Source organism: Muntiacus reevesi, chromosome 7 (assembly GCF_963930625.1).
Source record: "Muntiacus reevesi chromosome 7, mMunRee1.1, whole genome shotgun sequence".
In the NCBI taxonomy this organism is placed as follows: Eukaryota; Metazoa; Chordata; class Mammalia; order Artiodactyla; family Cervidae; genus Muntiacus; species Muntiacus reevesi.
Genome location: NC_089255.1, coordinates 97409643 through 97429083, shown reverse-complemented (window position 1 = coordinate 97429083; position 19441 = coordinate 97409643). Strand labels below are relative to the sequence as shown.

General features: G+C 53.2%; 1 protein-coding gene across 4 annotated transcripts in view; it reads right to left on the bottom strand.

Moving 5' to 3' along the window:
- The window catches only part of TDP1 (tyrosyl-DNA phosphodiesterase 1), a 74271-nt gene that overhangs the window by 4795 nt on the left and 50035 nt on the right, over positions 1-19441 (bottom strand). For 3 of the 4 annotated variants that reach the window (XM_065941427.1, XM_065941430.1, XM_065941428.1), the window contains 3 exons: positions 14898-15000; positions 2896-3007; positions 2327-2491 (listed from right to left, as the gene is read on the bottom strand). In XM_065941427.1, the coding sequence (XP_065797499.1) occupies positions 2370-2491; positions 2896-3007; positions 14898-15000 (337 nt within the window). In that variant the 3' untranslated portion in view covers positions 2327-2369. The remainder of the gene's footprint in view (positions 1-2326; positions 2492-2895; positions 3008-14897; positions 15001-19441) is intronic. The other variant, XM_065941429.1, reaches the window with a different exon arrangement.

Here is a 19441-nt window from a genome sequence, read left to right as displayed (position 1 = left end):
CGCACCCTCGGACAGCCGGGGCCTGACCCTGCAGGTCCGCTTATGCGCTGGTATTTCCTCAATAAATACTACTACACGATCAGGGGTTGGCTGAATCTGGGGATGTGGAATCGGGGACATAGAGGGCTTGTCATGGGACTCGAGGATCTGAGCATTTTGTATCCAGGGGGTCCTGGAGGCACCCCTTGTGGACACCAATGGTGACTGTAATCCTTTCCTTCAAAATAAGCCGGTAATGTCCAAGTGAGGACCTGGAAACCACCCGCCTGGCAAATCCCATGCTCTGTTTTATAAATAAACAAATGTCTGTATTTCTTGGGCGGATTCTTCCCCATGCTGGCTGGAAGGCCCTCCACAACCTTGGGGGAAAGCCACACACACAAAAATGCCAACAGGAGGGGATGGGGGGTAAGTCAGCATCACCACTCACTGGCTTAGATGAAGGCCTTTTCAGGCAAACCTCCTCAGCTGTCCCATGAGAGAACGTGCCTCATGACAGTCGTGTGTGTATGTGAGATGCTTGTCAGTGCTGGTTAGGTGCCTGGACGCTGCTAGACAGGCTTCCCAGTTGGCTGAGTGGTAAACAGTCTGCCTAAAGGGGATGTAGGCTCAATCCCAGGGTCAGGAAGATCCCCTGGAGAAGGGAATGGCAACCTGCTGCAGTATTCTTGCCTCGGAAATCCCACGGACAGAGGAGCCTGGTGGGCTACAGTCCATGGGGTTGCAAGAGAGTCTGACACGACTGAGTGACTAAACACCACCACCCTGCTAGACAAAGCCGAGCGCCTCCCCAGGTTACAGTCCAGAGGGCAAGCAGAGCCCGGCGCGCCCTGCTGCTGGGATGCTGACCCTCTCTGTGTCTGCCCCTCGGCTCCCTGTCTGGGCTGACTGGGAGCTGCTGGCACGTTTTTCTGGGACCCACTGCTGGAGAGCTCGTTTCAGTAGGTCTGAGCCGGGCCTGGCAAAGTGCCCCTTTGTCAAGCAGTGCCCAAGGCCCAGAGCTACGCACACGCTTAGCCCAGGAGGCTAAGCCTAAGGCCATCATCACACTGGGTCTTCCCCACCACCAGTTATGTTTACTCAAGAGAACTGGGAGGTCGGGGGGGCAGGAAGGAGGGAGTGGAACGGAAAAACAAGAGGAAGGAAAAAAGATAAAGGCACAGCCAAAGCCAGCAGGGGAAGGAGGGCGTCGGGTCACGTCCCGCACGAGTCTCAGGCTCTGTCCGCTCCCCAGGGGCGGGCGAGAGAACGACCGTCCGCTCCGTCATAACTGCATCGGGTGTTTTAAGTACCAGAAACTGGTTAACAGCAGCTGGATGCTAATGCTGAGCTGGACACTGGTTAGACGCTTTCGAGACCTCATCTCAGTTGCTCTTCAGCAGTGAGCTGTGTGCTTTCACTTTCTCATTTTGTAAATGGAGACACTAAGGCCTAGATAAGGCAAACCACCACCCAACGTCACATGATAAGCTGTCAGGCTGGTGCATAAACACCTGGATCTAAATCAGTGTTTTCCATCTGTGAGCTGGAGAGTGGGGAGAAGTGGTCACAGATTCCTTGAAATTCTGATAGAACCTCTTGCTAGTGAAAAACAAATATGGTGAATTTACAACAACATACTTAAGAGGACTCAAAAAATACACATGGCTTGGGAGGAAGGGAACAAGAATGCCTTTGGAAGCTGTCCATGTGACCAGAGAGGAAGCCAGCTGTGTGAGGCAGGAGGGGCTTGTCAGATGAGCCCAGATGACCCAAAAGTGGAGCCATCAGAAGGGCAGGCTTGGCTCACCACGAAGCCAGAAGAGTGAGTGGGGGTGGGAGGCGGCCAGACCCCAGCCAGCCTCGATTGGGGGAGGAAGGGACCCGCCAACCCCATTAGGGAACCCAAGGTTTGGGAGTATTAATGGGATGACGTCATCAACACTTTCCAATCAAACCTCAAACTTGCCCTGTTCACATTTAGCGTTTGCTCAAAAACTGTGGACTATAACTTGCCTACCCCAGTAGACGTCTACCCTACAGGGGAAAATGCACCAGGATCTGCCCCGTCCTGACAGTATTACATCTCCCCCTGTGTGAGCTTGGCGAAGCGTGAACTTGCCTCAAAGCCAGGCTTCCCGGGGCTGAGAGAAGTGCTCTGGGGCTGGAGGGGCCGCGTCAGAGCAGGTGCAGAGGAGGGGCCGCCCACCCCGGCCAGGCTCCCTCCAGAAACACTGGGAACCCGCACCAAGACGCCACGGGCTTCCTCTTGCAAAAAATACCTGGTCTCTGACCTTAAAGTCCTCGCCTAGCGCAGCAGTTTTCAGCGGGTGACTTGGAGACCTACCTTTCAAGGGGGTGGGGGCACACTTGTAAAGTGAAAGTGACGGTCACCCTAACATGGAGTTGTCACTGGTCACTGCTGCCTGGGTGTACAGAGGCCACACGACATGCGTGACGGCACGCGGAGCAGCGACGAGGCTCCAGCCGTTAACCCAGACAGTGCATGAGTCTGCAAAACGGGAAACAAGGCCGTCTTCCAAACTAACCTGAATTGGCCAAGTGTCATTTTAGATATTTTAAATATTATCAGTGGGCTTATTATTATTTTAAAACAAGTCAATAAGTACTTAAAAAATTTTTGGCTTTAACTTCTGATATGACAAATATCAACAGCTATAGAAACCCGGGTAAAGGAAAGCTGTCTGTGGTCCTTGATCAGTAAGGGCACAGGGGGTTCTGAGACCCAGTGGCCTCAGAGCCGTGCCTCCTGGCCGCGGACGGGGCAGGGAACCTGTGCTCCCAGAGCAGGGCGCCAGCGCGCTCCCGCCAAGAGCGCACCTTGCGGCTCTCTCTGAGCACCCTCGTCTCTGCACTGGCGCTCACACCCGAGCTTCTCCGTCCCCTGGGTCTCACCTCTGTCCCCGTACAGTTCTGGAGGCAGGTCGTACGGCACAGGGAAGGAGGCTGCGGGCTCCTGGCTGCTCCCGGAGAAGAATTTCTGTTTCACTTTGAAACTGTCCAGGCCCTGCAAACACACAGAATCTATAATTGCATCTCATTTTCTGGAAGAAGGTCCCAAGATGCAATTATATTTTTATGGTGCTCACAACAAAATTCAGAGCTATTTTTGTGACTGTTTCAGAGCCTTTTCTGATATTGGTTAGGTCAAATATATTTATGACACTCTGCAAATTACTCTTTTCCTAAAAATGAGATGTCCAAGTTTCGGAAAATAAATTAGACCAAAGCTTGCAAAAGTTTATTAAAGTATACAAAGATATACGAGGAAAAAAAAACAATTTTAGCTGTGATAGCCCATTTCTACCAATCTCTGTGTACAGCAGCAGGGAATATGTAGAAGATACTATAAAATACTTCGAACACTTTCAATATTGCTGTAGTAATGGGCTGCTCACTCTGGTAAAGTGTGAATGTTCCTTTCACGTATAATGGAAGTATCCAAGATAATGGGATAGGACTGTAACAATGAGAACTCAACAAGACCCACCCAAATGGAGCCTGAGTCTAAGAACTCCAGAAGAGGCTAGTACTAGCTTTGGATCCTGATCGGGATGCAAGGCCAGGGGCCGCATCCGGCCGGTGCTCACACTGCTCCTGCCTGCTCACATGGGGCCTGCCCGCCACACGGGCACCCCAGAGGTCAGCCGGGTGCTCCCCACACCACTGATCTCCCCCGGCCCCTTCCCGGATGACCCCAGCACGCTGTTTCTACCTCATTCCTCTGGGCACCCGTTCACACTCATGTTGCTCCTTCTCATCCTAGATGCCCACAGTGCAAGCGGGGCTCTGTCTCCGGAACCCGTACAAAGTGCTAGGCCTACAGCTCCTATCCTGGTGAGCATACAACTTAGACTTGGGAAGGAGAGGCTGCTCCTTCCTGGGCACAGGAGGGTATGGTAAGCGTCAGCGCCGTGTGGACCTGGCCTTCGGGCAACCCGGGCTGAGTCTGTGCAGGTATCAAGGGCGGTGTGAGGGGCTCAGGCTGCATTCATTCACCCCACTCACGACTCCTTGAGCCCCTCTTCTGGGCCAGCCTGTACTCAACGTACAGGAGTCACCAAAACTGTCACAATCCCTGTTCTCACGGGATGTACAGTCTAGTGGGGAGACATTAAACAGACATATTTATAGAAGTAAAACAAACAACTACAGTTTGTGATAGGTGCTATGAATAACAACAGGGGAGTCCTAAGAAAATAGTAGGCCTGTTTTAGATTTGCTGGGGAGGGGTGTTCAGCGGAAGCCTCCCCGAGAAGGTGACATTTTAATTAAACTTTGAAAGGTGAACTGTATTTGGTTAGGTGAGGGTGGGTCCAGGAGGAGGGCACGGAATCCCCAATGGCCCAGAGGCAGCAAAAAACTTGTGTGCGAGAGGAACTAAAAAAGACGGTCACAGGGGGATACTGGGCCAGTTATCCATTAGGCCTCCGTTTTCTCACTTGTAAAATGGGAACAATACCCTTCTAGACGTGTGCTCAGTCATATCTGACTCTGCCACGTTCCTCATTCCATGGGATTTCCCAGGTAAGACTATTGGAGTGTGTTTCCATGTCCTCCTCCAGGGGATCTTCCCCACCAGGGACTGAAACTGCATCTCCTGCATTGACAGGCGGATTCTTTACCACTTGCAACTCTGGGACGCCCCCATCTTCTGGATGTTATTGCATTAATGCATCTCACTTCAACACCCAGCACAAGCCTTGATGCGTAGTTGGTGGTCAAGAAATGCTGAGCTGCAAAAATGGGGCTGAAGGACCTTCCCCACTTACTTTACGGGCGTCTGAGCAGAAGCCTTGTGGGCAGGGAGGGAGGGGTGATGCCCCGCCCCAGACGCGGGTGAGTAGAGCTGCGCAACATGTGAGACTCCACTCAGAAAAGGAAGAAATGACCTCGTAATGGTGGTGGGTTAAGAAAAGGCTCCACAGAAAATATTTTTGCTGGACCTTGAAAAGTTGATAATTATGATAAATGGAGAGCTGGCAGCGAGCAACGTCGGGGGTGGGGGGAGGAGTCCAACCTGATGGAAGGCACTGCAGGGGGATGGTGAGGGAGGCGGGGGGAGCGCTGGGGACCCGGAGATGGAACGCGGCGGCAGGCTGCAGAGGGCTGTGCAGGGGAAGCAGCGTAGACGCCTGCGGCTTCTCCCTATGGAACCCCCGTCTCCTGGCCACAGAGAGGGGCACGAGCCCTGAGTCAGGGATGCGGGGGAGAGACCACCTTTCTCTGGGCAGCTCGTCTTGCTACAGGAACCACGACTGAAACTGCCACCGTGTTCAGGCACGACAGTCACGCCTTGCGTGAGTTACCTGATGACAAGGGGTCCCCGCAAGGAACGCAGAACCAACAAGCTACCGGAACTGGAAGAATTTGGGAAAGGTCAAAAGGAGAGAGCAGACTCCAGTCCACATGTCTGGCAACCTCCCAGAATCCTCTGTGCTGGAATCCATCTCGGCTGAGGAATGCTTGTGCGGCCAGGAAGGACCCTGGGTCAGACTGACTGGCCAGACAACCTGGAAGCCAACCCCGTCACCAGAGGCCGCGGCGGTGAGCCCCGGGGCAGAGCGGCCCTCCTGGGCTTCCCCTCCCTCCTGCTCTGCACCCGGCGCCCCTTCCCACTAAGGTGTCTTGCGTGGTCAGCATGCGTGTCTCCTCGGACAATCCTTTCTGAGTGTTAGACAAGAGCCCTCCCTCGGGGCCATGGAAGGCAACAACGTGCAACAGTTCGGCAATGTGTGAGCCCCAAGCTGCCCACCGGGCCCCATGTCCTTCAAACGGAACTGGGCATTAGAAGAAACGAACCCAGATGGCACCGCCCAGACCTCTGGGTCCAGCCCCACCTGAAGCAAGTTTCAGCTGGCTATCCTTCACTTCAGCCGGGGTGTCGCAGGACCCTGGTGAGAGAGTGGCCTTTACTGTGATGTACAGTGAGGAGTTGCAGAAGGTTTTCTGAGCAAGTAAGTTCCACTGCAAAGGTGGACATGGCAACCCACTCCAGTATCTTTGCCTGGGAAGCGGGCTACTGTCCACGGGGTCACAAAGAGTCAGAAACGACTTAGCAACTGAATAACAAGACAGAATGAGCCAAATTCTGGAAACCCTGGCCCTTCACATCTTTAAAAAAATAAAAAAGAGGCCAGAGGTTGGGAAGTGATGCCAATTTAATCATTATCAAAAACTTTATGGCATTTCAGGCAAAAAACGACTCCCCTCTTCTTTAGCTCCTGGCCTACTTGCATTACTTCTCAAGTGAGTATGGTGAGGGATGATGAATGTCTATGGCTCAGACCCAGATCTCAAGGCCCCCAGCGCCATTCTGCGGTGGCTGATTCACACACCAGAAGCTTTGAGCTGTCCATGTCTGACAGCAAGCAATGTGCTTTTTTCCTAGACTGCCACTTCTGATCCAAATTCTAGGGTATCCTATATATATTTTTTTAAAAAGTGCCACTTTCCCCTTCAATCTGGATGTCAAATAATTTGAGGCTGTCTTCTAATTATCATCATTTATATATCACAGTGGTACCAGTTGGCATTTTACAAAACAGAGGAAGGCACCCTCCCAGGCACGGGTCACTTTGAAGACAGCTATTATGACAATATAGGGATAAAACGCCAGGTGAGAGGGTGGACATGAACCACGCCTGAGAAATTACTGGCTTTTCTGGGAGGGAAAGAGCTGGTTCTCACTGTGACCAGTGAGATTAGGTTTAGCAGCTTAGCTCAGTCACAGAGAGCAAGAAGCAGGCTCACATTTCAGTTCCAGATGTAACTTACGTTTTTAGTTGCAACTAACCGAGCAGCATCCTCAAGCAGTAAAACCCTAGGCAAGGTGTCCAATTTTCCTGGGGAACACTAGTGGCAGATGAATCTTCTAGAAGGAGTGAGTGCCTTTCATCAGAGATGCAGCGACTGACAAGGAAGTGAGTTACAGGAGGGTGGCTCTCTTGCTTCTCCTGAAGTACATGATCTTCAGGGCCTCCAGCCGGAGGCTCTGGCGAAGCTTTGTGGGACAGCGTACTCCTTACAGGGCTGAGAGGGATGGGCTCTTGAGAAGCGAGGGGCTGACTAGGAGAGTGTGGAGGACGCTCTGGAAGGAGAGGAAGTAACACTGCGCCATCGCGGCTGTGACAGCAAGAATCCGGGTCACTTAAAGCTCAGTCTCCGCCTTCGCCTTCTGTGGAACGGCTTGGTCTCCGTGCTGGTTTATGTTAACTGTGACCTGCGCCCAGCGCTTGCTAAGTACCTGGTGCTGCTGTAAATACTTTACACGTAACCACTCTTCACTCTCAAACGACCGCCCACGTTATGGCGGCGAAGGAAGCCCAGAGGAGTAAAAAGGAGGTAAAAAGGCCAAGAGTCATGGCTCATAAGCGGGGCGGCAACCACCTCCCTCCTCTTTCTGTCATTTTGGTTCCTACAGATCCGAAGTCCCTAAACCTTCAGACTCTGTGCTCTGGGAGAGTTCCCTTCCTTGGTCCTTGGAATTTCTCCAATCCTATATTGTCTCTTTGAGTTAATTCTAACTGAGCACAAAGCAGGCTCGGAGGGTCACACAGCTAGGAAACGGCCATGGCTGCCACAGCCCACCTCACTGCGTGCCGACGAGCACTTGTGCGTGGTGGGTCCAGGGGTGGGGGCAGAACGCAGGGGGAGAGGCGGCGGGAGGCACGCTGCTCCCACTCCCTGTGTGCTGTCAGTGAGGACACCGGACGCTGTCTCCTGGACCACGGAGGGCTTCAGGCGGAGACACACAGACCCTGCTGGGGGCAGAAACCGCTTCAGGAGGTGGGAGCCGAGGGGGGCGGATGGGCTGGGTCCTGGGCAGCAGAGGCCAGGACCAGAAGGGGAAGCGTAGGCTGTGCCCGGCAGACGGGACAGGCAGGCGTGGGGACTGCACGTGCACCGGTGAGCAGTGGGGTGGGGCGTGGGGGGTGCGCTGAGGTAAGGCCAGGATGTGGTCCTGTCACTTGGGCAGAAGAACACCAGAGGTTACAAAGAAACATCACCTCAGCCGTGGCCTCCTGGGAAACTCTGAGAGCCCGAGCCATGTGCTGGGCCCCGGGCAGGCTGGCAGAGAGGGTGTAGTGAGAGCAAGGGGACGGTTAAGGTGGGGGCGCTTGTAAATTTTAATAGTTCTTCCAGCCAGAGCCATGTTTGGTAAAAAATGTTTAACCAGAACGGAAAAAAGAGAAAGTAAAGACGTGAAAACTGGAAGTTGGTGGGCATCTGTCTGCAGCACTTTTGTTTCTGGTCACAGGAAAGAGAACCCACCGTCTGAGGAGCAGTGAGCCTGGGGCTGAGCAGGGGCCGGGCCGGTTCTCAGCCCGGGACAAGGGCAGGGACGCTCAGCATGCCGGGCCACCTTTGTGCATCACTTCCAGAGGTGGGAGGAACCCTGGACAAAGCGGTGGGCAGCCTATGTTGGTGCTCAGTAAACACCAAAACGCACCAAGTTTACAGAGGGGAAACCTGTATCTCCCTGAAACCCTCGCAGATGCCTGAGGATTTAGAAAACGGATGCTGGCCTTTGAAATCCCGAGGTAATCTTTCCTATATTGAGATTTTTCTGAACCTAGATGAATTAGTCTAACCTAAAAGTTAAATACGCCTCAGTTAAAGGTGTGGAGTCCTGTCCCACAGCCACGGGGGCAAGGCCTTACATCATGGCCACAAAGCAGAGACCGGGACCAAGGTCACCTCTGAGCTGACTGAGGTCCTTTGTAACCATGGCCCAAAGCTCCTCTGATCATCACCAGCAGGCCTCCTGACCCCATATTAGGTGGAGATGCTCACCCCGGTACTCACCATATGGGGCCCCAACCAATCACCTAATGATGATTTGCCAGTAGGGTTAGGGTTAGGGTTGTCTTGAGGCATAAAAGTTGGCTGCTAACCCACAAAAATGTCAATTCCGCCTGGCCTGTCAGGAGGTGGCAGCCCCCTGCACTGGCACTGCCTGCTTTCTCTCTGCTCTTCGTTCTTAATAAACTCGCTCCTTTCTGAAATGCTCTGTGTCTGGAAATCCTTTCCCAACCTGCATTCAGACTGCCACGACAAAAGGGACAACTCAAAAAACACTGTAAGAGTGGAAGCTGAAGTCAGACCATAAAGGAACAGTCTTCACTGAACAAACGTCTGTCAAGCACCTACTGTGGCCAAGAAAAGCCAAGGGGAGCACGGTCAGGCGTGTCCTGACACTGATCCCCAAAGGTCGTGAAAGTGTTCCCGATCGAAGAGAAAGCTGCTGACTCGACGGCAAGTTAGGCCAACCTCAAAATGACGTGTTTACTGATCACTGAACACAAGGATGTGTTCACGCATTTAAAAGCAGCAGAAGGGACTCCCCTGTGGTCCAGCTGTTAAAGACTCCACACTCCCAGTGCCGGGGGCCCTGGTCGATCCCTGGTCAGGAACGAAATCCCACATGCCACAACTAAAGATCCCGAACGCTGCAGCTAAGGCCTGGTACAGCCAGAAAAACAAAAAGCAGAAAAAATGGGAACACATCAGTACTTGGTTACCGGGAACTTGTCGGCTCTCAGATCAGTCCCAGAACTTTCCAATGGCACCACTATTATGAATGGAAGTGCCGGCTCTCCACCCGCTGCAGTCTGTAGGCCACAGTGTGTCCGCTCACACGCTTTCGGAACGACTGGCCCCTAAGATGGCCATGGGCAAGGAGAGCCGCCGGCTTCCTGTGGGTGGCACCTCTGCCGCGCTTGAGGCTGTGCCCACGCCAAGCACAAAACCTGACCACGTGCAATGCTGGCCTCAAGCCCGTGTTCAGGAACGCAGACGTCGGGATGGCCCACCGACGAAGGACGGAAGCGGTGATTCTGGCTGCTGCTAACTCAGAAAAGTGGGTGTTTCGCACATGGAATTCTGCCCAAGGGCCACAAAGGAGGACTGATCTCCAGAAACTGGGTCTGGATGATGTCCAGTCAGAAGAGCGACTCGAGAACTGGGTGTTAAGTACGTCTTTGACAAACGTGTGGCTAAACGTATTAAAAGGCTTGTCTTGACAGCACTGAAGGGAGAAACCCAAACACAGGAATCACACTGGGCCTTAGACTGTACCACTACCAGCAACCATTTAAGATAATGACCAACACAGCAAGTTTAAGACACTGAATGAATACAGAGGGACTGTTATCTGTCAGTAAGGCAACAGACCACCACGATCGCGAGCATGAGTCTGTGTGTACATTCTTCAGTTTCAATAGACAGCTGCAGGTGAGCTGTCCCATGCTGCCAACTGCTCCTAACAAGATCCACGAGCCTCCACTATGACCAACCTCGACAGTCTATTAAAAAGCAGAGACATCACTTTGCTGACAAAGGTCCATCTAGTGGAAGCTATGTTTATCCAGTAGTCATGTATGGATGTGAGGGCTGGACCATAAGGAAGGCTGAGCGCCAAAGAATTGATGCTTTTGAACTGTTGTGTTGGAGAAGACTCTTGAGAGTCCCTTGGACAGCAAGGAGATTCAAACCAGTCCATCCTAAAGGAAATCAACCCTGAATATTCATTGGAAGGACTGATGCTGAAGCTTCAATACTTTGGCCAGCTGGTGAGAAGAGCAGATTTATTGGAAAAGACCCTGATGCTGGGAAAGACTGAAGGTAGGAGAAGGAGACAACAGAGGACGAGGTGGTGGGATGGCATCGCCTACTTGATGGAGGTGAGTCTGAGCAAGCTCTGGGAGACGGTGAAGGATGGGGAAGCCAGGTGTGCTGCAGTCCAAGGGGTTGCCAAGAGTCGGACATGACTGAGCAACTGAACACCACCACCCAATACCCCTTTGATTAAATCCACATCACCCATATAGTCACTGCTCTGCATATTTGTCCTCCTCACACAAAGGGGCGAGGGTGCTCCAAAAACCTCAAGGGAGCAACACCGATGAACAGACTTCAGTGACAGTCTCCCATGTGCCAGGCCCTCCTGTGAGAGCAGCTCGCAGCCCAGCTGAGGAGACGCCTGAGTCAACAATGACAACACAGGGTACACAGGACAAGCCCCGGTTTTCGAAGGCTGTGGGGTGCAGAGGAGCAGCACCTGCAGTGGAGATGAGAGAGATGGGGTGGGGGGAGGCGGGGAGCCTCAGGGGTCGTCCGTAACATAGATCAGGCTCCTGAGAAGGGTGGTGCGGGATACCGGGGAAGCGGTAAGCCTCGCCCCAGGCGTCTCTAGGGTGTCTCCATGGGATTCCTACTCGAATCAGGGGACTGGATACAGATGACCCCCAGCACTGGGTGTGGGCACCACACGCAGGGCTGCCTGGCTGGGACAGCAGCACGGGCCTCCGAGAACGAAGCCCCCGCGTCGTCTGCCTCCTCGTGCTCCCGGGGGGACCAAGCGGGCGGCGGGAGGTGCTTGCGGAGCCGACCTGCGGGAGGTCACCCCAGGCACCGAGTCCAGGGACCAGCCGGGCGCACTCTGAGCAGGGAGGGCCTCTCCTTCACGAGCTAGGTGTCGCTCTGGGCTCCTGCAGCCTCTGCAAGATGACTAATGACCTGGCAGAGATCTCCGGGTTGCCCTCAAAGTCAAATCCAAAACTGCTAATCCTGTCAGGGCCACACAGAGTTCTCCTACTTTCTCAGAAGCTCCGCAGAACAGTACGTGAGGCAGACGAGACAGAGCGGCTGAAGGACAGCGTCTCCTGTGTTGCAAAAACCCTTTAGCTGCTTCCTGCAGATAAGACACATCACCTCACTCACGGCTGAAACGCTCTGGCAGTCAGCTCCTACCTCTTGGGTGGCTTCTGAGCTCTCACCAAACCCCCTTCTCTGCAAGCAGGCCCTCCTGGCGGCCGGGGCTGGGAAGGAGAGAGGCATGGAGGGCAGACCCAGGCCTGGGCAGTGACTAGAAACGCAGAACGGCCCGCAATGGGGCTGAGAAGCTCCCTGACGGAGCTGCAGCAGGGGCGGCCGCCCACAGAACCCACGTCTGCCACCGGTCCCCGGGCCGGCCGGCCCAGCCCTCCACGTCTCCACTGTCCCTCCCATCCCGTGATCCCACCACACTCCCCCTCCTGTGGGCCTAAGGCAGCTCAAGCTGGCTTCTGAAAAACGCACCTAAAGACCTTGGGTACGCACTGAGACCTCTGCGCTCTGCTCAGTCGGGCCCAGTGCCCTCCTCACGCGGGCTCACAGCCAGCCTACGCCCGGGCGTCTCTCAGCCCTCCTCACACGGCTCACAGCCAGCCTACGCCCGGGCGTCTCTCAGCCCTCCTCACACGGCTCACGGCCAGCTGGCCCTCCTCACGCGTCTCTCAGCCCTCCTCACACGGCTCACGGCCAGCTGACCCTCCTCACGCGTCTCTCAGCCCTCCTCACGCGGCTTACGCCTGGGGCATCTGTCAGTCCTCCTCAGGAGGCTCAGCGGCCAGCTTACGCCCGGGGCGTCTCTCAGCCCTCCTCACACGGCTCACAGCCAGCCTACGCCCGGGCGTCTCTCAGCCCTCCTCACACGGCTCACGGCCAGCCTACGCCCGGGCGTCTCTCAGCCCTCCTCACACGGCTCACGGCCAGCTGGCCCTCCTCACGCGTCTCTCAGCCCTCCTCACGCGGCTCACGCCTGGGGCATCTGTCAGTCCTCCTCAGGAGGCTCAGCGGCCAGCTTACGCCTGGGGCGTCTCTCAGCCCTCCTCACGGGGCTCACAGCCAGCTTACACCTGGGGCGTCTCTCACACAAGGTGTCTGCTTCACTGCGATGACCTCCTTGCTCAGCTCGACCATCAGGCCCTTGGGAAGCGAGGTCAGATACTCGTGTGCTGTCCACACGCCTCATCTCAGCACTCTGCCCAGTCACTGAGGATTCGCTGAAGGACATGGCGATCTGCCCAGATGGGAAGCCTGATGACAAGATGGCGGCGCGTGTGGGTTCTTGAGTGTGTGCAGGAGGCCTGCTGTGAAGCATGGGATCTGCACGTGTAAACATGACAAGGAATTGTTCACTCGAGAACCCGCCGCCTCAGTAAGTCAACTCCACGTCCCCCTGCTGGAGGCCTCTATCTTGGACCTGCTGGCACAGTGTAGGATGGGGGGAGTCCATTTTTTAATATTCTTGCCTGACGGTTTTTATATATGACTAAATCTCTATTTTACCTAGAATGCTCCACAGTGGTGTGTTAGTTGCTCAGTCGTGTCTGACTCTTTGTGACCCCATGGACTGAAGCCCACCGGGCTCCTCTGTCTATGGGATTCTCCAGGCAAGAGTCCTGGAGTGGGGTGCCATGCCCTTCTCCAGGGGATCTTCCCGACCCAGGGATCGAACCCAGGTCTCCCACAGTGCAGGCAGATTCTTTACTGTCTGAGCAGAGGCTAGTCTAGAGTCATTCTGCGGATTCTAAACGATTATGGCCATGCTTTCTCTAATGCACACACAGAAGCAACATTGGAGGTAAAAATCAGTCGCTTCGAGGGGTTGAGAGCTCCTGTAAGTGCAGCATAGTTCTTTCCTGTTTTCATTTTCGTGATGAGGGATCACGCTGGAACAGTTAGAAAGGACTGGAAGTTTGCAGATGCTGACAATGAAAGCCAACGAGTAACACAGAATTTATTCCATGACTTAAGCTTTTGCTGGAAGATAATTCTCGGCTGAGTTCAAAGCTACAGCCACGATGATCACAGCACCTGAGTATTAGTTCCCCAGCGCTGAGGGCTTACTACCTTCCGGTGACATAGCTGAGCATCACAGGAGGGTCGGGGGGACGGAGCATTGGGGGCTGCTGGATCTGCTGAGCGGGCAGAGCCTGGGGAAGTCACCTCCTCGTCTGCGACCCCGTCTGTGACAAGGCTGCCGCAGGACAGTCTGTGAGACGGCTCTGTGGAGAAACCCCCCGAGACCAAGAAAAGGCGCTCTCAGCCCACCTGGAGATGATGCCCTCACACCGCGGGGCCCAAAGTGAAGTCTCAGGACCAGCTCACAGCACTCCCGTGGCTGAGTCTCCTGGTCCAGGCTGAGTGGAGTGCCAAGGGCCAGCATCACGGGTGTGCCTACCACCAACTCAACTACAGCGAGTGGCAACAAGAGAAAAAGGACACCGAGAGAAAGGCAGCTTCCCGTGTGGTGCCCTCCTGGGGGCTTCCCCGTGAGTGTGACAGCAGGTCTTCTGTGACCCCTGGGACCCTGTCTCCAGCAGACGCCATGAGCCTCCAAGCCTCCAAGCTGGTGCTCAGGCCACTTCGTCCATAGCCTGCCTTTGCTGTTCCTCTCTGCTGACCCAGAAGCTGCGGATCCTTCGCTGCCCCCTCCTCAAGACGTCCTGCTCCTGAAGGTGGTCTCCGGTCACCCCCGTGCAGAATGAGTCTCACACTTGGCTGAGTCCTCCTTGTGGTGACATGTCACTGACCACCTTGGAGTAACTTTCATGTTCTGGTTCACAATCTTTATTTACAGACTGTTACTGACTTTACCCAAAGCGGGATCCTCCGTCACCTACTGGATATACTCCTTGAGAGCAGCGATTACAAGGCACCCAAAACAGCGACTGGGGAAACAAATTCACAGCTGTTTGACCTCCTGACCTCAGGCAGGTCAGGGAGACTAAGGAAGAGAAGCTGCATGCGTGCGTGCTAAGCTGCTTCAGTCATGTCCCACTCTCCGTGACTCATGGACTACAAGCCCACCAGGCGCCTCCGTCCATGGGACTCTCCAGGCAAGAATGCTGGAGTGGGTTGCTGTGCCCTCCGCCAGGGATCCTACCGAGCCAGGGATCGAACCGGCATCTCTTACGTCTCCTGCGCTGGCAGGTGGGTTCTTCACCACTAGCGCCATCTGGGAAGCCCAAAGAAGGGAGCTGCACCCCCATCACGCTCACTCACAGCCCATCAGGAACCCCGACCCCCCACCTTTGCTCACGGCCGGTTAGGCAGCCGCGTGGACTTACAAACGCTGACGGCAGGAAGAGGACACCGAGCTCATAGGAGCGGATCATCAGCTGGGTGCCGTTCTTCTCCAGCGCGCCCCAGGCAGCCTTGGACAGGTTGGCGCTGCGGGGACAAGCACAGGGGGGACTCAGTGAGGTGTCTCTGCGCGGGTCAAACCCCCCCAGCGGTGAGAGCAGTGGTCAGTGCCGAGAGCCCCAATCACGTCCATGCAGCTTCCGGCAGGGTCCCGTGTTTGGGGAAAAGTGAAAGTGAAGTCACTCAGTCGTGTCCAACTCTCTGTGACCCCATGGACTGTAGCCTACCAAGCTCCTCTGTCCATGGGATTTTCCAGGAACGTAAATCCTGCTGTGTTACAATCTTCAAGGTTTATCCAACTGCCCGAGACAGCTTCACCCTCATCTGCGTTTTCCCTTGAGGGAAGGCTATTAAAATAATCAGACTTCCTTAGAAAGATTCCGCCCCCCCCTTCCCATGAAAAACCCTTCCTGTTCAAGATCCTGCTGTAGCCCTAGCCAAGGTGTCTGATGTTGTTGTACATAAAAGCTGCACTTAAGAAAAAACTAAGTCAAGGATAAGGAAATCAAACTACAATGACCAGCCCATACCTGGCAATGTGTGGGCGCTAAGTCACTTCACTCGTGTTCGACTTTGTGTGATCCTGTGGACTGTAGCCCGCCAGGCTCCTCTGTCCATGGGATTCTCCAGGCAAGGATACTGGAGAGGGTTGCCACTTCCTCCTCCAGGGGATCTTCCCGACCCAGGGACTGAACAGATGTCTCTTATGTCTCCTGCACTGGCAGAAGGGTTCTTTACCACTAGCACCACCTGGGAAGCCCGCATACCACCTGGAAAGCTCTGTCAATGGCTATTGTCAAAAAGACTACAAATAACAAATTAATGTTGGTGAGGATGTGAGGAACAGGGAACCCTGGTACAGTGTTAGTGGGAATGTAAACTGATGTAGTCACTATGGACACAGTATGGAGGTTCTTCAAAAAACTAGAAACAGAACTGCCATAAGACCCAAAAAACCCACTCCATTATTTATAATAATCAAGCTATGGAAGCAACGCAAGTGCCCACTGCAGATGAACAGATAAAGATGTGGTGTGTTATATAAATACACAATGGAATATTACTCAGTCATGAAAAAGTGAAATTTTGTTGCCATTTGCACCAACATGGATGGACAGAGGGTATTATGCTTACCAAGTCAGACACAGAAAAAAACTGTATGTTATGACTTATGTATGGAATCTAAAAATAAGAAACAACTAAATATACCAAAATAGAAACAGACTCACAGATACAGAGAACAAACTAGTGGTCCCAGTGGGGAGCGAGGAGGGGAGGGGCAAGACTGGAGGAGGGGATTAAGAGGTACCAACTGCTATGTACAAAATAAAGGATACATGGTATGGGCTTTGTAAAGAATCCATCTGCCAATGCAGGAGACTCCAGTTTGATCCCTTGTCTGGGAAGATCCCCTGGAGGAGGAAATGGCAACCTGCTCCAGTACTCTTGCCTGGAGAACCCCACGGACAGAGGAGCCTGGTGGAATCTTTCCAGAGCAGGGAACGAACTCACGTCTCCTGCATTGGAAGGCAGATTCTTAACCATTGGACTACCAGGGAGGTCCTAGAGACATTATCTTATAAAAAACTATAGGTCAAGTATAATCTATAAAAATGCTGAATCACTATATTATACCTGAAATTAATATGACTCTACTTAAAAAAATTATGTCAGTATCATTTTACAGAGTTAGTAAGATGAGATTGATAAACATATTCCCTTTCCTGCTAATTTTTACTTTCAGTCAAAAGAAAACAGCATCATGTTTTATGCAGATTAAGAGCTGTTGGATATGGCTGGAATCGCGGTGGAAGGAAGGAGGCTGGGACCAGACCAGAGGGGAGGCGCCAGGGCAAGCAAGACACCAGGAGCGGAGATGAAAAGGCTCTGAAGCATCTTTGCAAACTCTCCTGCAGCAAATAGGGCCAGAACCTCTCATTCAAAAATTGATTACTCGCTGGAAACATTTTTTAAATTAGGTTCACCCAAATTCTATTTTTGGAATGGAGAGAAAACCTCAGCTATTCAGACCCTTAGACTTCATCGGGTAATAGAATATTTAAGGATTCATTTGCTGGGGCATCAACTATACCTGAGCCGTGGGCCGGAACTGTTGCTGTGGGAATCCAAGTCACGGAGAAATCGGCACCAGCAAGGTGAACAGAACCGTTTCTGGTTAGGGCGCCACGGGAACAGACAGGAGAAGCAGAGCGGGCAGAGCTGAGGGGGCTCTTACCGCAACTAAGCCACAACATCAAAACACAGAAGTGTATTCACAGACCTCCCGCCCTCCTAAACGGACCAGGGGAGGCACAGAAGTGTATTCACAGACCTCCTGCCCTCCTAAACGGACCAGGGGAACTTGCTGTGATGCACACGAGCCACAGTCATGAACATCACCATCTGCGATGTGTCACGAAAACGTGAAAAGGAGAAGTGGGAAGCTGACAACACAGTGATGACTCTAGGAAAAAATAAGGCTTCTTAGAAGTCCAAGATGACAGCTTGCTTTTATTTCTTTCGCTTGTTAGTAATGTGAAGTGACCCCCCAGGCAGAGACACAGGCTTTAATGGCAAAACCAACCAGTGTGAGGTGGAAACTGTCTTCCTGTGAATTTTTTCCCGGCTTTCTAGATTATCACCGCCTGGTAACTCTCTCCACGTGTCAGCACAGCACCGCAGGCTAAAGGCACTTTCTGGAAGGCTAATTTCCACTCTTCCCTCTTTAGTCTCATTTTCCTCAACATCCCAAGATTTGAGGGCTTATTCCAAGATAAACATCAATCTGAGGACACCTCTTCAGATGGTCTCTTCCAGGCCTCCTTTGTATTTGGCTTCTAACAGAATTCTAAGCACCTGGAACCTTAAAGTCTATTCTGAAAAATGAGACTAAAAAGTCTCTTCTCGGCTGTCTAGGTGATAAACTTCTATTCCTTGAAATAGCATCCTTAATAATTCCTTACACTCTGAGTACACTTCGGATCCCTGGACCCAGGGCAGCCGGGACACGGGGTATACATGTGCGGGCTCCGGCCTGCCTGCCCGCGTGGACAGTGGGGGTGGGTGCCTGTCAGGGCACAGGGGCACCTCAAGGCTCCTGACGCAGGCTCTCTGCTCCTGCAAAGCCGCAGTGGTTTAGCTTCCAGTCTTCTCCGGCCAGGACTCACGTCCACTGCCTGTCCTGGCTTTCCGCTGTGGCCACTGCTGCCCGCGAGCTCACTGCCCCGTGTCTCTCTGTCTCCTGCCGGCCTGAGCTGTGGCTTCTCCCCCAGGGCTGCGCTTTCATCTGGGTACAGTCTGTGCTTCATCACCAGAGAGGGCTGGGTGTGAACTGACTTTGCGTTCCTTGGGGGTATCAAACACTCGTAAGCTAGAGAACTTCGGACGGCGTGACTCTGGATGTGCTGTGCTGAACCACTCCTCAGAAGAAAGCCACTAAGAAAGTCAGGTGGTTGGGCTGAATCACAGATATATAACTACAGATATGAAGGAAATACGCATATAGTGGGCTGACTATAAGCCGTTACTAAGAAAGTAATAGTGAATAAAACAGTGGCTTCAGGGGGATGGAGATGCATGTTAGTTAGGGTTCAACCAGAGAAGCAGAAGCACGCTGGTGTGTGTGTCTGTAATATACAATATATATAAGAATCTGATATCAGAGCTCCAGGAGTCAGTAAAGTAGTCTGGGTAACGCCGCTGACTTTGCCCTGACTCCTCGGCCTGAAGTCTGCGGGGCGGGCAGGAGCCAGCGAGGATGCACTCACAGTGGAGGAGGACCAGCTGGAACCACAGCAACGAGCGGAACCCCACCAAGCAGCCGAAGCCACGGCGCCTTCGGGACTGCCCCAGCCAGAAACACCCAAGAGAAGGGACTCCGCAAAACAAACGTGGTTCAGCCCAGACGAGCGGACACATTACGAAGCCTCCACGGGGTGGGAGGTTTTCCCCCAAGCCTCCAGCTAAGCAGACTGAATAACAGTCAGTTATTCAACTGGGCAGTTTATGGAGCCCTGATCACTGCAGATGGTGACTGCCGCCATGAAATTAAAAGACTCCTCGGAAGGAAAGTTATGACCAACCTAGATAGCATATTAAAAAGCAGACATTACTTTGTCAACAAAGGTCTGTCTAGTCAAGCCTATGGTTTTTCCAGTGGTCATGTATGGATATGAGAGTTGGACTATAAAGAAAGCTGAGTGCCAAAGAACTGATGCTTTTGAACTGTGGTGTTGGAGAAGACTCTTGAGAGGCCCTTGGACTGCAAGGAGATCCAACCAGTCCATCCTAAAGGAGATCAGTCCTGGGTGTTCATTGGAAGGACTGATGTTGAAGCTGAAACTCCAATACTTTGGCCACCTGATGCGAAGAGCTGCCTCATTTGAAAAGACCCTGATGCTGGGAAAGATTGAGGGCAGGAGGAGAAGGGGATGACAGAGGAATAGATGGATGGATGGCATCACCGACT